Source organism: Halichoeres trimaculatus, unplaced genomic scaffold (assembly GCF_033239565.1).
Source record: "Halichoeres trimaculatus isolate MK-OKI-2021-1 unplaced genomic scaffold, fHalTri1.1 fHalTri1_scaffold_5, whole genome shotgun sequence".
Classification (NCBI taxonomy): Eukaryota; Metazoa; Chordata; class Actinopteri; order Labriformes; family Labridae; genus Halichoeres; species Halichoeres trimaculatus.
The window spans coordinates 4,619,990-4,638,643 of record NW_027437183.1 but is presented as its reverse complement, the minus strand read 5'-3'; the positions used below and the strand labels follow the sequence as shown (position 1 = coordinate 4,638,643).

Below are 18,654 nucleotides of genomic sequence, written 5' to 3'. Positions count from 1 at the left end.
TTGTCTTTCTATCAGGTCCAACCAGTCTGTCCATTCTCCTCTGACCTCTGGCATCAACAAGGCATTTTGTCCCACAGAACTGCTGCTCACTGGATATTTTCTCTTTTTGGGACCATTCTCTGTAAACCCTAGAGATGATTGTGGGTTAAAATCCCAGTAGATCAGCAGTTTCTGAAATACTCAGACCAACAACCATGCCACGTTCAAAGTCACTTAAATCACTTTTCTTCTCCATTCTGATGCTCAGTTTGAACTACAGCAGATCCTCTTGACCATGTCTACATGCCTAAATGCATTGAGTTGCTGCCATGTGATTGGCTGATTAGAAATTTGCGCTAACGAGCAGTTGGACAGGTGTGCCTAATAAAGTGGCCAGTGGGTGTATTCTCCTACTCCTTCACCTCTTCCTGTATCCTACTCATGAGTCCTGCGCTGATATTGTTCTCCTGAAGGCTCAGATGCCTCATCGGGAACTGCGTCCTGCAAAGCAGCGCTGCCATGATGTCATTTCCTCCCACATCACTGATCCCATTCCTGTCCAGATCCACCTTCTTCAAACCCACAGTCTCCTTCAGCATATCAGCCAGCAGCCTGACCCCCGGGTCTCCTAAATTGTTCTCATCAAGGATGATGTGAGCCAGTGATGTGTTTCCTTTGAGGCTGTCAAAAAGCTCCTTCCACGCCGCCAGATCGGCGCCGCTCGTCTGCGCCAAACCCAGGTACTGCAGGTAGGAGTGGTGCCGCAGATACGACGCTAACACCTTCACCCCGTTGCTGCTCAAGCCGTTTCCTCCGACGTCCAGCTCCTGGAGTGCAAAAACCCGGAAAGAGCGCCATCCAGTGGGGAGTTGCAGCACGCTCTGCTCTGTAGGGTGAAGCACCGCATACTGGATGGCTGAAGCAGCTCTGGACGTCTGCTCCTGCAGCTCGGCCAGTCCGCTCAGCAGGGTCAGGAGCCCGTGGTCACGCAGTTTGTTTCCAAACAGGCTGTGAAGAAAGGAAAGAGGGTCACTGTGACTCGTGCATACTTCCTGTTTACATGATATATGAGACAGGAAATCATTTGCATCTGCTTCTCCTGCAGCATGTTGTCATAAATTCTGCATCTGCAGAGCCAGAAACATTCAGATGAGGATTTAAATAATTGGATAAGTGTCAGAAAAGATGCATCTGGTGGAAGTATCTTTGCATTTAATAAACATTACCCCTCAAAGCATCACGTTTGATCTCCCCTAGCACACATTAAAGGATGTTATCTCTTTAATGCAGACTAAAAAGGGTTTTGTACTGGATTATTTCTTGGCTCAGACGAGCATCTTCCTTGAGTCATCATGGTTGCCTGGCTGCTGCACAGAGGAGCTGTTCAGTTAAGCTGCGGCTGCCAGAATGTGGCTGCAGCCCTGTTTGTGATGAGCAAATAAGAGAGTGGTTTGAATCGCTTGACGAGCTACCAAAATTCAGAAAGTTGTGTTCAGCTCCAAATCTGCAGTCCTGAAACTAAACTCAGATTGAGGAAGGTAAGAGAGCAGCTCAGAAAACTAATCCCAGGGTCTGTCAGGGAAATTGAAAGTCCAAACGAGGCAGCGTGGAGGGCAGCTTGTGTGCAGAAGAGCTGAAACGCTTCATGCTAAAACTTGAACATGGTGTTAGCGAGGCTAATGAACAGGGGTCTGCAACCATTAGGATAAACAAAAGCTAATTATTAATCTTATTTTATATTCATTTTGTTTTTGTTTTTTTCTTTTTGTTGCACAGTTATCATAGAGTTTAAGGTGATCCCTTTATTGGCAAATTTAGAAAAAGGTTTTAATAGCTGGTCAACTAAAATATGCATGTGATATGTGGCGAGAAATTAGCAAAATACAAAAAATGTAACATTGAAAGACATTTGCCGAACAAGCACAAAACATTAGTAATAGATTACTCTGACAATTATATTAAAGTTTAATGGATGAATTTTTTTAAAAAAAGGATGAGAATGCATAATAACAAAGTTTGCAAAACCAAACATGTTGTTTTAGCCGATGACTATTGTTAGCTTAAAGATATATACAAAGAAACAAATGATATGAATGTATTGACACTTAAAGAATCAACAGTTTGGGCAAAATAACAGAAAATATATTGTTATGTCATTAGAGTAAGAACTTAGTGGGCCAAAAAGGCAAATAATGTCCTCAGTGTTTTCACCTGCAGGTCAAACAGTTCGCCCCCTCTGCCCTACCGCTATCTGTAGCAGCTAACGCTAATGCTAACGTTGCTTCAATAAACTCCTCGTGGTTTTCAAACAGGGTGACGATTTAATAAAAAGACTAAATGAGTCCTAAAAGACAAACAATGAATCTCACAACATATAAAGGAGTGTATGTGAGATTTTGTAGCTCCTCGCCTCGCTGTGAGCTCCCGGCGTGTCATCGATGAACGCAACATGTTTGTGTTTTAAGTGGTGGATCATTGCAGTCGTACTGCCGTGCCATCAGAGGTCATTTTTGTCAATTAATAAGAAATACTCACAAACTCTGGAGTTTTTTAACGAACGGCTTCTCCGGCTCTGACATTATTCCTGTGTTTACCTGTTTCCCTCATCTGTCGGCTCGGCTTCTCCTCTGCCACCCTGATCTGTTTACATGTGATGCCTACAGCCCCACAGCCCAGGTAATCTACACTCCAGTTCAGTAGGTGGCAGTAATGCACCTTCAGCTAGTTAGCTAACTGCTAAATAATCCCAAAAAAAGGAGGAAGACAAATAAACTGAAGACAAACTAATACAGTAATGACGCAGCACAGTGCATCGACTATGAATAAATGTTGTCAACGCTTTTACTAACTGATCGTAATCAATTTTATCACTTCGTCGTTGCAGCCCTACAAAGCATTTACTGGCAAGTACCAAACTGAAAAGGAATGAAAGAGACCGATTTTGGAACTGCTACAAAAAATTGAGCTCAGATTCACATCTTACAGCCCTGACATAGAGAAGATTAAACAGCACACTAAAATGGACTTAAATCACAAATAATCCTAATTTTCTGTTTACTTTTTATTAAGCTTCTAAGCTGTGGCTGTTTAATTTTCTACATATAACATTGAGCTAGTTTTTATTTTATCAATTTTACACAAAAATGAAAAGGACTCAAAAAGGCCTGTTACAGCCCGAAACGTAACAACAACCTGGAATGTAATAGAAGAAAATGTAATAAAACCCCAAATGTAACAACTGGTAGATAATATTACAATAGTGCTGAGTCCGTAGTGTAATAAAAAAAAAAATGTTTTAAGATCCAAGATGTGAAAAGTCGTTAAAATTGAGGCAAAAAGAAGAAGAATAAAACTTTTATAACTTCACAAGCTAAGGACGAGGGGGCTAAACAGCTCTTTTGATAGTAAAGGTTGCAGACCCCTGATAATGAAGGACGAACAGGGTAAGGGTAAGAACGATTTGTGGGGGAGGCGGGAGAACCAACAACAGCAGAAATCTCTCCTCTAAAGTCTCACATGAAGACTTTTATTCCTCCTGCGTCTGCTTCTCATTCTGTGAGCGTCTCTCTGGACTTACTGTAAGCCCCTGACCTCAGGCTTCACCCTCAGCACGTCCAGCAGGATGTGAGCACCATATGGCCCGATGAGGTTGAGGTTGAGGTTGAGCAGCGTGACCTCGGACGGGCTGCTCTTCAGCGCCCCCGCCAGGCTCAGCAGGTGGTCGTCTGTCAGGTCGGTGTTCCTCAGAACCAGCTGCTCCACCTCGTCGGACGTGCTCAGCACTGTCATCATCGCATCCAGCTGTAATTGGAAAATAAGAAAAAAGAAGAAGTCGTTGGTTTGGCTTCAGACATCAGTTTAACCTAAATTCCCCAAAGACTTAAAACCAAAGTTGTAAGTTCAAAAACTTCAAAAATAACAAGTAATTAAAAAAATGTGTGCCAATAGAGAAAAGAGACCAAAACATGCTGAACCAGGTTGTAAACATGTTTAATATTGTTGTAAAGATCAGCTTCTTAAAGAGTGTGTATGTGGTTTATGGTACTTAATGAGCCACCCTCTAGTGGACACTGAAGGAACTGCAGTTTTTTATTTCTTTTGTTTCTAATTCAAGGATTCTAATTCACATAAACACCTACTTACTGTACATTATCCCTCACATACCGACTGATTACTTGAAGTTTTGGCAGTCAGTAACACTACATCTAAACTTCTCTCTGAAAAGATGTCTTATTATGAGAAAAAAAAAAAAAAATCATCTCTTATCCTTCAGCATTTGGAAAAACGTACTGAGACCGAGAGGTAAAATGAGGTAAAAATATCAACTTTTATTACTTTATTTCTAATGCTCACATTTTTTAATCCTGGCAGGGAAACTTCTGCAGAACTCCGCTGACAAACAGAAAAATATCTCATCTGACACCGGCTTCACCTCAATCGTCTCACAGCAGCTCTCAAAAACGCAGATTGCATCACTGACCTGAGAACAGAACATTGCGAGTGTATTGAATTTATTGTTTGTGCAGCAGCAGCAGAGGAGGAGGAGGAGGAGGAGCTCCAGTCTGGCTGAGAAGAGATGTGATCGGGGGACAGGTAGTGGAGGTGTTTGTAGATGCAGAGACAAGGTGAGAAACAGTAGACGTTCCCACGGTCGCTGAGGGATCAGGCAGATTCTGCACATCCCAGATAAAGACACTGACCATTTGTTGGTGATGTTTCAGTTATTAACCTCCTCGTTTCACGGTCTGAAGGAGCTTGTCAATCAAAATCCTGCTCGTAATCTACTGTGGGTGAGAGCGGTGTGCTCTTTGGATGAGAGCTCAGCATGGATATGAGGAGAAGATGTGAGATGACAGAGACATAACGAGACGCTGCAAGTCAGAAAACTCCAGGCAGCTCACGCTCTGACTGAGGATGTGTCGTGGTAGTTCAGAGAGAAAGAGCGGCATGATCGTGAGAAAAGACAACAGAGATCATGGAGAGGATCAAAGGATGGAGCGTATGAGATGAATGCGATCTAAAAGAAGTAATTTTGTCTGTTTTTTGGATCAACGACAGGAAGAACTCTTCTTAAATAGTTTTGGTGTTTACATCGTCAGAGAAAACAAGATTATTTGGGTCTTTAAAGATCGATCAAAATGCTCTGAAAATTTCATAACCCATTAATTTGCGGTGTAATCAGTTAATCTAATCAACAGGTTAAAGTGACAGCTGTAGTGTTTTCTGAAAACTTTGACCGAAGTGAAGATTTTTGAAAACTTCGGTTTTGTGGTTTCGTGTAGACACTGGAAAACAGTTCTCAAATGTCACAGCTGAATGATGGAGGCTCATTCTGATTGAATGGTATGGGTTTTACGCATAGACTGTATAGAGGGATTATCAGTCTACGTCATCATGAAGATGCGCACGCATCTTGACCACTGAAGCAGCGTTTAGCTCCATTCATTCAGACGAGTTAGCGTTTTTTAAACATTAAATTCAACCTGTTATCGGCATAAAAATGTTCGGTTGTTCTGTGTTCAGTTTTAAAAAACGATACTATACAATGGAGGCAACGTCTATCAAGTTTTGACCGTTACAGAGCAACCGGTGTTTTGGAGTTACTAGCGACCATGCTAACTGGGGACTCTCAGCGGACAGTATCAGCGATTAACAGCCGAGAGCCACCAGTTAACAGGGTCACACTTTACACCGAAACACCAGCAACATCTGCTGGTGAATGATTAACTCTGGACGTAGTTTCTGGTTCTTTTATCATGAACCTGGTCTCAGACTTAGCAGTCTGTGTGCTACTTTTGGTTTAGGAGAGTTTCTGATTTATTGACACATGTTTACGTCCTGGTCATAAGCATCGAGTGACAGTTGTGTCGCCGGATTTCTCCACCTAATATCTGTCCACTTGCTGATCTCTTCTGTCCACTCACTGCTATTTCACAAACCTGGGAGCCGTTTACCATCCGTATAGGTGCTGATATTTAGTTCAAAAATGTGTTTTTTTGGTGGTTAGCTCCTCCACGTCAGTTGACAAACCATTATACTCTGCAGTGCTTCTGCACACAAGTAGCGTTGGTGATAAACAAATAATCCCTCTATAAAACATGGACGTAGTCTCACCAGCAGCACCCGTCTGTTTCTAAAATGGAAATTGAAGCAGATCAGCTTTCGCTACCATATTAGTAGAGGCAAGGGCTCTGCATACAGCTATAGGGCGCCTGTCAGTCACATGACCCTGAGCTGTGCCTCTGATTGGACGAACTCAGGGTTTTAATATCTTCTGAACGGCCGAGTTAGAAAAAAAATCATCCCCCGTACAGTGTGTGCTGATCATAAAAATAGCGATTAAGACAGGAGACGTTTTTTTGAACCAGGCTGTAAATAGGTTAATTTCTGCTTTGAGAACAGCTTTTTTTGACTTGGTGTGTTTGTGACTTCCTGTACTTCTGGATTCAGCCTGAAGTGGACACTGGAGAAACAGCAGATTTTAGCACTTCAGCGATTAGTGTGTACAAGGCCTTTGTGTGACTTTATAAACTCTTTCTGCTGTGCTGTGTCCTTTCTGGACAAAAAAAAAACACCAGATTAATGAAACACTGCATCATAATTAAAGTTTGTGGTGATTTAAAGGCTTTTGTGGTGCATTTACTGCCAAGACCGGCTTGGCAAAAACACGGATTCACCTCAGTAGCTTGTGTCGGACACACACCTGCGCCTGCAGGTCTTGTCCTCTAACAGGCTCCTCTTTGCCAGCGCTCTGGCTGCCCGCCTCCTCCTCCTCCTCCTCCTCCTCCTCTTCCTCCTTTTCTGGCTCTCCATCAGGCTGCAGGACGACGTCGCTTTCAGCGCTGAGCTCCACATCTGAGCCCGGAGCTTTGGGACCTGATGACAGGCTCTTCTGCAGCCGGCACCTCTCCAGGACTTGGCGTGCAAAGAGGAAGAAAACAAGACAGGCAACAATAAACGCAGCAAATGAGATGAGTCTGATAGAGAAACAGATTCATGCACGTGTGTGTCGCTGCAGATTCAGGGTTTCTGTGTGTTATGTAAATCAGTCGCAGCACTCCGGGGGGATTCCTGCGCGCTCCTTCTGTGGAGCTGCTGCGGTTTCTTCACTCACTGTTTGCCTTGAACCAGTTGTGTTTGTTCGGGCCCCGCTCCAACGCGGCGGCGCTCATTTCCACACATTCTTCGTAGAAGTCCTTCAGTCTTTCCCCGTCTCTGTTTTTCTCGTTTGATCCCGGGTCCTTCTGCTTCTCCGCGTTCTGCTTAGTCATCGCTTCTTCTGCATCCTGCAATGAATCTTCACAAAGAAAAAGCTCTTGTTCTTTTCCTGTTCCTCCACCACAAAGCATATTCAACGAGAAAAAAAACACAAATGCAACAAGGTCATTTGCAATCCACATGAAAGACACTGCTCCTTTGTTTTTGCAGATTGAATGAGTCAAAGAGCGCTCACCGAGAACTTTGCTCGTCTTCTTTGATTGCGGCTGCGGCGACGAAGCATCCTTCTCACATTTTTCCATCGGCCTCCGTGAAACCTCCTCCTCCTCCCCACCTCCTCCTCCTCTGCTCTTGTCCCCCCTCCGTCCTGTCTGATTGCTCTGACCTTTGTGCCGCTTCCTCTTGGACGTCTCTTTAATCTGCGCTTTAGCCGAGTCTTCACTGCCTGTAGATCCGCCGCCGCCATCACCGTCTTTGCTGTGCTTTCTTGTCCTCCTTGTTGATTTCTTCTCTGGTTTGGCAGGGATGAACAAAGGGGATGATGGGCATGATTCGGCGTTGCCTACATTGGCGACAAAATGAAAGAGAAAAAGTGCTTTGTTGGATGATTTCTCTTTAAACCAGGCTGCAGGAATCAAGGACTGGGCCTAATGTCAAAAAATGTTGATGAATAAGCTTTAGGAAGTAATGGAAAATGGAGCCACTGGTTCTGCGGGCTTTGTACCGTTGCCAGGGCTCCGCTCTGGAGGGAGAATTAGCTTCTGCTTTGTGCCATTGTTCAGCTGCTGGCAGGAGCTGTATTTGTTTCTCAGACTGGTACATCTGAAAAAGATGAAAAATACACCTTCATCCTGACTCACATTTCCTCCCTCCTACCTCCAACAGCTTTATCCCCTCACGGCCTGCAGCCTGCAGACTCCCCCTCCTCCTCTGTGGAGCCACAATAAGTCAGATCTGCAGTTTTGACTGTGACTTATTCACATTTTCCAGTAGGGGGCACCGATTGTAACGTCTCACACGCACTGCCAATAACAAAATTTCTCCACATTTAGCTCTAAAACATGACCTTTTCTGCAGATTTAGGGAAAAATTTGTGAAAGGAAAAAGTCAAATATTATATCTAAACGTTAAATGTTATTTATAAATCTTATAAATGAATGTCCTGCTACTAAATATTTAGCTATGTTTCTAAACATTTAGTTTCATTCTAAATATTTATCTAAGACTAAATATTTGCCAAGATTTCTTGATATGAAGTCAAGATTTCTAAATCTTAAGATACGATTAGAGCCAGCCTGAGGCATAAGCGACATAAGCAGCTGCTTAGGGCCCTGTCACCTCTAGTAGGCCCCGAGAGCGAGAGCTATGAAACATTGAAACAAAAACGGTTGCTAGGCGCTACCCTGGTAGCTGCCTGTTGCAGCAGCTCTCTCGTCTTTGTCCGTTTCTTGTGGTTTTTTCGTCTCTTTTTCGTCATCTTTGTGTTTGGAGTGGATCATCACTTTGTGTGGTTCGTTGTCGGTCACGGGCACCAAACTTTCTGTGGCTTCGGCGATATTTTTTACTACTTTTCTCCTGTGTTTGTCTGGAGATCCTACATGTAACCATGGCTGCATTGTTTACATGCGAAATTAGCTGTTAGCAGCCTGTAGCATGTCAATGCTAACTAGTGTAGGGCTTGATGATTTCCCTCGAGCTGAGGAGAAGGAGCTGAGGACGACGTGCTGGTTCTCAGATGTGAGCTGGGAGGTGACGACGTGGACCTGTCCTTCCATCCATCGTTGTTGGGAACGTGGGATCTCGCTCCGGGGGATGGACGAGCTAGCTGTGCTAATCCAGCGGCATCGTGCTGTTCACGGACGTGGCTGACGGAGCTGACATCGGACGCCGCGACACATCGGAGGAGCTTCGCCTGCTGTGAGCAGACAGGATCCAGGAGACAGAGGCTGAACAGACTGCTGAAGAAGCTCAGTCCTGGACCCTGTGGAGGTGGAGGCTGGCTGGACTGGAGAGTGGTGGACGAGTGGTGGACGGGATGTCATCATCTAATTTCTTATGGACATTTTTGCACTTTCTATACTCTTTCTTACTTTTGTTTTCTTAAATGCTGCGGTGACTCCTGAATTTCCCCTCGGGGATAAATAAAGTATTTTCTATTCTATTCTATTCTATTGTGATGCAAACAACCTGTTTCTGGATACCTCTCCATCATGGAACGTTTTATGGAAATGAAAAAACAAACAGTTGGGTTTTCCTCACTTGGTTTGGGGCACATGTGCTTCATTTTTTTTTTTTTTTTCTTTTTTCTTAATTGAACTACTTAGTTTGAAGCGAGTGTGTAGCTCCGATCAAACGCATGCACAACTCGAGGTGAAGGAGTACAGCAGGACACTTTGAGGGGAGGTGTGTGGGCTGTTTACATGACGAGCAGCAAAGACAGAGTAAGAGGTTGAACCTGTCGTTGAGTCGTTCTGCTGTCTGGGTGCTCTTTAGATTCAGTCTGAGCTCTGATGACGGCGGTAAGAAAGTGGAGGATAAAACCACGACTCAGAGTTGCCAACTTAGAGACTTTGTCGCCACATTTAATGACTATTTAGACCCCTCTGGGTTTTTTTAAAGACGGCAATTCTTGCCTCTTTTCTGGAGTTTGGAGAATCTGATGTTAAAGCACGTTTTGATCTCCTCAGTGGTCAACGTGTGCGAGTCCTCCTCACTCACAGCCAGTGGCGTTTTCTCCCGGAGGCCAAGGGAAGCCATGCTTCCTCACTTTTTTTCAGACTGTAGCTGTGTTTTAATGAAAATACTCCTTTATAACAGTTTCGATAATTCTTCCGTGTTTTGTCACTGTCATCTCCTCCTTATTTCTCTCCTCTACTTATTGAGCATTTTACGATGTGTAAAACAGCGCCCTCCTAAATGTTATGCTGTGAATAAGTGGTGAAAATATGATACTGCACACTGTTGACCGCAAGGAAGCCAAGCAGAGTTGGCGTCCCTTGGTGAAAAAAAAAAGAATGATTAACCAATCAGATGAGGCTGCGGTCATGACACTGCTCACCTGTGACTGGCCAAGACTGTGTCAAGGGAAGCCACCCCGTCTTTGGCCTCAAACCAATCAAATCACAGTATCGTCATCATCGAGCCACTGAATGAAATCAGGGAGATTAGCACATTGGCAGTGTGCATGAAGCGGCTGGTTGTGTGTTTCAGTGGGCGGTTGAATTAATTAATACGATGTTAACAGGTCATTCCATTACATGAAAAAGCGATATACAAGCTGCAACAAAGTCTTTTATGTACCCCACTCCCTAAAAATCATACAGATTAGAGGCTTTGTCTCACTTGGCTTCCTCAAAAAAAATCCCCACGCCACGCCACTGCTCACAGCAGTCTCCTCCTGCTGCTCCAGAGCAGACAACTGCTTTCACATGAATCCCCAGCCCAGATAAAGGAGGAGGGTTGATATTTAGACATAAAAAACAAAGATGGACAGAAAAAAGTGAATGTGTAGTTGTAAACATATTTATGATGCTGTGTTTTTCCTGCTTTCTGTCTCGCCCACCTTATTCCTCTCTCCTACAGAGTCCATGACAATTACATGCTAATGGATTATTCTGCAGATTAGACAGCAGCATCATTTTGTAGCTTTTAGTGACTTCTGAAACAGCCAGTAGAGACTTTCCTTACTGAGGAGTTGGCATGTTGAAACTAGCAATGTTTCACTTAGCTTTAAAGATGTTTGAAATGGGAAACAGCCTCATTCTTTCAGGTTTTTCAGGACTTTACATGACAGAATTGATAAAAAATAATCTGTTAATAGTGAATTATTTGGGTATATGGTAATCTGGGGTGTTAAAAACAACAACGATATACACAGACATCAGGGGCTAACCCTCACCCTTGACCTCTTTTTTCGTTCACAAAGCTGTAGTGTGTGTGAAAATGTTCAGTTTGCAAACCAAAAGCAAATAAATGATACTTATTTATGGTAAACTGCATTGACAACATTGTTAAATCTTAAAGTGCAAATTAATATACGAGTGCTTAGCATTATATTGACGAAATATAGTGTAGTTTATAGTGAATGTGAGAGATATAGTGTTGGTGAATGATAACTATGTGTAAATGATAAAGCATTCATTAACAGTAGTCTGTGCTTCAGTGGACCCCAAATGAAATTCTCTTAGGGCCTCATAACGGCATATTTGACTGTTTCTTTCACAATTTTTCCCTAAATCTGCAGAAAAAGTGATGTTTTCGAGCTAAATGTGGAGAAATGTTGTTATTTGTTGTGTGTGTGCCACTCAACAATCGGCGCCCCCTATCCCAGAGGGAGAAACCTGACCTGTAGCAGGGGACCCCTCCAGCCAGCCAGGTCAGTCTGAAGCAGCTCCTCTTGCCCTGCTGGAAGCCCGGGGCGTAGCGGTACTCGCAGCAGGAGCTGATCCTCGCCACCATGAGGCCGTTGACGTATAAGGTAGCGCTGAAGGGGAAACCGCGGTGCCGCTGGGAGATGAACTGGAACTGCTCTGAGAGAAGCAGGAAGAGGTTTTATCATTACGAGGTTTGACGTCGTTAACAGACTCAGGATGAACTGAGGATCTCCATCCCAGAGACTCTGAACCCTCAGAGATTAAAGACACCTCCAATGCCTCAGTGTGGGTCTCTGAGTACGGAGGCCCTGAAGGTGAACTACACAAACATTTCAACAAAAATACAAAACACGTAAAACATTTTACTTAACGCCAAATAATTTCACTAACTGCTCATAAACCTCAAGAAATGCCATCATATTCCATGAAATGCCTCCAAAAATTAGATTTTTGCAAAGTTAATCTCTGTATATATAAACACAATCAGTACTTTTTAAAGGACACATCCGCTAAAAACAGAATATAGCTACGTAAACTGGTATTTAACTGGTGGCTATTAGTCTCCATTGACTTTATTTGTTGCAAACTCCATTAATCTGAAGTTTTTCAATCACAACATTTCTCCAAATGTGAAACGATTCAACGTAACACTTACAAAATGTAAAATTCAGGATGTTCGATACCACTTTTTTTCAGAACCAATACCGGTACAAGAACTCCCTTTTGAGTACTCACTGATACCACTTCTACTACTTTTGATACTTAAAATTTAAATTAACAGTAATGGATAATTTTGAACCGCAGAGTCACTCTGATATTAAGTCCAAGATAAAACACAAACTACTAACAAAGGTGTGAAATAAAACTTGCAAGTGTTACAGTTTAAGTGACATTTTGAAATAAAATTAAGTGCAAAATGAAATAGTTAAACTGTTAACTCTCTCTGGTTCATTCATGTTGTCTGAACAGGACCTGACACTGGTTGCCGTGGTGTTAAACCGCAGCAAAGAAGCGCCAACTACTGGCGAGGAGGACCTACTCAACGTGATTTATTTCTTTTCTTTGCCTTGAGTATCGGCAGCCATCGCGAGAATGGATACCTTGAAAAAAGGCTGGTATTGGCCTGATACTGGTACTTACCCATCCCTAGTAAAAACACTTCAAAAAATCCTCAAAGAAACTCAAAAACTCAAATCAAATATATTTTAACAAAATGTAAAAAAAAAAAAAAAAAAAAAAGTGTCATGTCAACCTTAACACTCAATAAATCTTTAATGTTTTATTTAATTCAAAAATGCAAGAAGTTAATAAAATTCATGAAATGAAAAAAAGAGAGAGAGAGAATGAGAGAGAGAAATTCAAAAACATTTTTAGAGACAAAAAACTGTGGAAAGCAATTATTTTAAGTTTCTGGGATAAGTTCTTTTTTTTTTGTATTTGTGTGTTCAATGAATTGGCACATTTTGTGAACTATTTTTGCAGTGTCAAGATTTGTGGCCTTCAGTGCAATGTTTTCAGTGTTCATGGGATTTTTAGTGAGATTCTCCTTTAAATAAAAAATAAAAAATGAAAAAGTAGGTGACCCTGTAAACTCACTCTTTCCTTTTTCAGTGTGTATTTAGCTTTGTGAACGAAAAAAGAGGTCAAGGGTGAGGGTTAGCCCCTGATGCCAGAGTATTCATTGGACATGCAAAAACTGGACCCACTGAACCACTTAAAGAGGGGGGTTGTGCTTTTTTTGGTCTTCATTTTGTCCCTCTGGTGTTGCCGTAAAAGCTTTAAATGATTCCAACTCAAAGGTTTGTTATTGTAAAAGTACTGAGAGGATCTTGTGATGTTTCTTGGGACTGACTGTTTTGAGCAGATTTGGTTCACGTTGTTTATGAATCGCAGGATTCCATCAAAAGAAATCTCACTTTTTGGGATTTTAACTTCATCAAGAGCCGTAAAACCAGAGAATTTATCCTGGTCTAGCCCTGCTCAGAAACCAGTGATTTACTGCAGAGTTATCCAGTCAGAGCGTCTCTGTCTGAGACAATTACCTTCACTGTTTGGAGGTTTCTCTCTGGAACAAATAATTCAGTTTGTACAAACTTTTCAGACTGTTTCTGTATTCATGACTCTATAAACCACTGACAGCGAATTATCTTCATTTCACTCTGTGAGACTTGGTTTAATTTGTGAAGTGAGACATCTTTCTCCAAACCAGAGTAACAAAGGTGCCTAAAATTAAGTTTGCGTTGCATTTAGAAAAAACTTTAAAAATTCAATAACATCTTCCACTAAGGATGAACCACTTGTGTTTGAGTAAATATTAAAAGCAGACACCAAAATTTATTCCTTCTTTAAAGATTTATGTCAGTATAATGAGGCGTAACAAACCTTTTTCACTTTAAAATCGATATTTTGTTTAGACCGTTCTGTGTCTGCAGCGTAAAACCAATTAAAGAAGGTGTTGATTTAAGTTCAGTGCGTCTGTAAGACGAGCTGTAAACAGATCAAACAAACACTTTGGAGCAGAAATCTATAACTTCGTTCTCCTCTGGCTGTGCACTGACAGCTGTACAGTTTGTTTCAGCACCGAGCAGCTGCAGAGATAAAAACACAGCCTCTCTTGTTTCTGCTGATTTTCTGATGTGATGGGAGTCAGGCAGGTCGCACATCAACTTTCTGCTCTTGCTCAGCGCGAACTGAGCCCCAGGCCAACGTCCCTAACGTCCTTTTTCCCGCCTCACTGGAAGGATGATAGCGAGGGATTAAACTGGTACAGATTATGAAATCTGCATTTTTAACATCAAGGATCAGATAATCCAGATTATTTTTTATACATCTTAAACCAAAATCTAGCTCCTATCACCTTTATCCTTATTGGCCATGCTCCAATTTAGAAATGCAATGCAGACTGTGTCCACAGGAGGCGCCAGCATCAAATATTAAGTGAAAGATCCACATACGGATCTTCTCACTGGCTCATGATTCATTGGAGGTGTGGGCCTCAAACACCAAGGTCTGCTCCTAGCTCCTCCAGAGGGCTGGCCAATCAGAGAAAAGGGGAGTCTTAAAGAGACAGCAGCTAAATCAAAAAGATTCAGACAGAGGCTGAAATCGGAAACTACGGGGGGCATCACAGCGACAAAATAAAGCCTGTAAAAGGACAATACCCCCACTTTAAAGGGGCTGTGAGGAGTTTAAAAGTGATCTAAAAGAAGTCCTCCTTCTAGATATATACCTGATCATAATCCACACTTTAAAATGAGATTTTCTGCTCCAATGTAGGTTATTTTGAAATGCTAGTTCATAGCTACTTTGTAGCTTCCTGGCAGCGCGCCCAAGTCTCTATAGCCCCGTTTCCACCAAGCGGTTCAGTTTGGTTTGTCTTGGCACGGCACATTTTTTACAGCATTTCCTCTGAATAATCCCGGGACAGATCCCCAAATAACCGAGACGAGTTGTCCCACTTTTTGGGACCCTTCTGTAGGGGTGCCAGACTGAAACGATCCGATCTCAAAAAGTGGAGCTACAACACTGCAGACCGTTGATTGGTCGAAAGAATCATCACTTACCGGACTGATTGGTGGAAACAGGGTTTATGACAACACCACGTCAGCTGAAGTTTAGTAGAGAGAAGAGAGATCTGTGTTTTTCTCTGCTGAAAACGATTTCTGTGATTAGTTTTGTGGTGATGGTGGACACTGGAGCCTAACTGTCAGACAGAAAAAGGACAGAAGAGCAGAAGAGAGGTAGAGCACGAGCTAAAGGCTAACACAGGAGCTAATCTGTTTGTGCTAATGTTGACTCCAACCCACAGTCAGCAGTTATTCTGCAGTGGTCTGTTCACACTTGAGAGTCTATCAATAAAATGAAGAGTGAGGTTACGTTAGCTCTGATTGGTAGATTTTTATTTTTTATTTTAACCTTTATTTAACCAGGTAAAAGACTCATTGAGGTCTAGAGTACAGCAACAGACACTAAGATACAATCAATAAAATGCAGGCACTGTTTGGTGGATTCATGTTGTCGGTTTCTCAAGGTTAAGCGGACGGCTTCCAAAGAAACAAATTCAACCAGTTTCGGTTCAGATTGGAGGGCATTTCAAGCTTTTTTTTCCTGTTTCAGTTCGAACACGAGAAACAGAGAGATACATGATGTCATTTGATCGTAAAGCATAGTGGCTTCATTTCTCCAAAGAAAAGTGCTTAAGAAGTAAGGACCCAGGCCAAGAAGAGCTTTATAAACCAGAGTTTATGACTGGCAGGACATAGAAAGCTAAATTACAGACATGTCTTAGAGCAACGAGCTGTCAGTTGCACTACAAATGGATGGCTACTAAACAACTGTTCAAACTGACAGTGTTAGCTTGTTGCCACATTAGCCTACAGATACGTCATATCACCGGGCTGCCGATAGCACTACATATAGCCGGCTACTGACATACTACATAACTGTACTGATAAATACCTTACCTCATCACGTTGTATCTGGTAAAAAGTTGAGTTAAACAAAGACAATTTGTTCCAAAACAAACACACGCCTGGTTAAAAGTCACATCTTTAGTGTGACTTACAGTGTACGCTAGACTCCAGGCCAGAAGGTGGCGCTGCAGATCCTCCCCATCTACAAAATTGTTAAGTAGATTAATATTTCTCAGTTTCCGATGTTGCATTTTTTTCCCAATGTTTTGTTGAGGTCTTCTTTGGTTTTAAATGTGATAAATGTCAATTGTTTTATCAAAAGCAGCTGCTGTATGAAGAGTTTTGGTGACCTGACTCTGCCTACATCTTGAGTTTTGAGATTAAAACAACACAAACCAGATGTTTTTATCTCGATTAAGACTGAGTGGATGACCTGATCCCCTCTTGGATTATCAAAATTACCCTATTTTCTCTTAAAAAGTCAAGCTTTTTAAAGATTGGATCCAATTTTAGCTTTATTCTCATTAGATTACGTTTGAACAGCCGAGCCGAGATTTCCCTCGTCTGTTTAATATCTTTAGAAAAAAAAAATTTACTAAAGATTTTGAAGATTAATACTGATAACATACTTTTAATCTTATGACTCGTGTTTTAACTTTCAGAGCCTTTACCTCCTGCCGTCACCAGCCCTTTGAAGACACAGATATTCTCCCCTCCGTTAACCTGCTGGAGGACCTTCAGTTCGTCCTTCTCTGACCCGGATCGAGACCCCAGATGACCCTGCCCCAGGTAAGTCATGGTCACAGCCACGTTGGATTTCTTTGCCTCCTTTTGGACTTTTATCTGACTCTGACATGAAGAAAGAGGACACAGGAGTTTGAAACCCAAGAGAAGTTTTGTTACATGTATGAAGGAAGTGCAGGAGGTCATGTGACCTGTTTTTTAGGATGGTTTCCTGTTCTCTGAGAGGCCATGGAGGAAAACGATCCCCTCCTCTTGTCGTACAGGTACGGGCAGGACTGACTCAGAGCTCCTCTGAGGGAGGTCAAACTGGAAGTCTTTGCCGTGATGGCGGGGAGGTAAAGGTCGTCTCTACCGTTTATGATGGAACGGGCTGAATCGTCCAGCTGTGGCGAGTAAAGATGCAAAAATGAAGGTAAAAGAGTTTTAACTTTAAAGAAGAGCTCTCAGTGAGACGTCTCCTCGTTAGATGAACTGAAGAGCTGACCTTATAGATCTCCACGGTGTCCGGGTTCTCCAGGAGGAGGAGTTTGCTCTTCGCTCTGATCAGGCTGGCGATGGAGCGAATCATTTTAGCATCTCTGCCAGGCGCAGCCGGGATCTGCCGGTCAAGAAGACAAAAATACCGACTCCTTTAATCCACAAGAATATGTCAGATTACATGAGCTGGGGGTCACACTTACAGGAGTGTCTCTGTCTCCTCCGTGGACTCCTCTGTAGAGGAGGTCCTGAAGGAGGCTTTGGCTGTTTCTCCTGATTCTTCTCATCGAGTCCTTTGGATATGAAGCAGGATTCATTCTGAGCATGAAGGGAAAAACAGCTTCATATAGATTAAAACGTACCCTAAAAATAAAAAATAAAAAAAATAAAACAGAAAAAATAAAACAAAACATAACAAAAAAACAGATTCAGAGCCAGTAACCTGTGAAAAGACAGATAATATTGATGTTATTTACCAAAAAATATATATATATATTTTGAGTCAAAAAAACAACAACAAAAAAATGTAATTCTTAATTTCTCCACACGGGGGAGCCCTTGGACTCTTTTACAGAAGGGGAACAGGGCTTCTTCTTCGGGGGATGCAGCTACTAATTGGTTGACCAAAACAAAGATGGCAGCCTCCTATTAGCAATCTCAGCTTACAGAAACAACCTAAATCCACTTCATTTTACCCATAAATCACCACAAGCTATCTTTGTTTTTTGGAGAATAAGTGTCAGAGTTGTCTCTGGAAAGACATCAGTCTTCTCCAGGGGATTAGGACGTCGTCAACGCAAAGAGACCAGAAAGTTGTGGGTGTCATTTAGCTAGTTTCTATTTTGTATTGGTCTTGGTTTTTTGGTATTTTCAGTACGTTATTGTGAAGAAACAGCTGAAGCAGAAAGCAAGGCTCTTATTTTAACGGTCAGTCTACGTTCCAACCCTCACCTGTGGCCACGAGCTGTGGGTAGTAACCAGAATAACAAGATCGCAAATACAAGACGCTGAAATATGCTTCATCCCCATGGCGCCTAAAGCTTGGTTTGTGCTTGACGTACAAAAAATCCTGGCATTTATACGATTCATCACACAGAGATCACGGTGATAGCTGCGTGATGAATAAATCCTGATCTGAAATTGCAGCCAAACTCATCAGAGCCAGACGAACAGTTTCATATATCCACCACGGAAATATTTCACTAGTCCATCTGGGTAGCAGCTCCTCTGATTTGTTTTCAGAGGCGGGACCTTCAAAACAAATCAGCATCTGGTGATTGGACGACCGTTCTGATTGACACACTCACCACAGACCAATCCACATCAAGCCACGGTATGACGAAGCTTATGTGCGCCACTGCCGAGAAACAATAGACGAATAACTACAGGAACACGAGAAACAGTTGTGATAATGGGGTTAGACGACTGCTGCTGTTTTTGTAAAGTTAACT

The 18,654-nt window shown here is 42.4% G+C and overlaps 2 protein-coding genes across 2 annotated transcripts in view; one reads left to right on the top strand and one right to left on the bottom strand.

Moving 5' to 3' along the window:
- Positions 1–389: 389 nt before the first annotated feature.
- LOC141790037 (uncharacterized) lies at positions 390–17,059 on the bottom strand. Its single transcript, XM_074669669.1, has 8 exons — positions 16,654–17,059; positions 11,543–11,726; positions 7,922–8,019; positions 7,433–7,759; positions 7,094–7,276; positions 6,683–6,894; positions 3,557–3,780; positions 390–987 (listed from the first exon to the last, which is right to left on the bottom strand). The coding sequence occupies exons 1-8, from the start codon at positions 16,910–16,912 to the stop codon at positions 390–392; spliced, it is 2,085 nt and encodes a 694-aa protein (XP_074525770.1). The 5' UTR covers positions 16,913–17,059.
- Positions 16,644–18,654, top strand: part of LOC141790520 (uncharacterized) — a 48,790-nt gene continuing 46,779 nt past the window's right edge. Inside the window, exon 1 of the mRNA XM_074670442.1 lies at positions 16,644–16,771. The gene's annotated coding sequence lies outside the window, so the exon portion shown is untranslated. The remainder of the gene's footprint in view (positions 16,772–18,654) is intronic.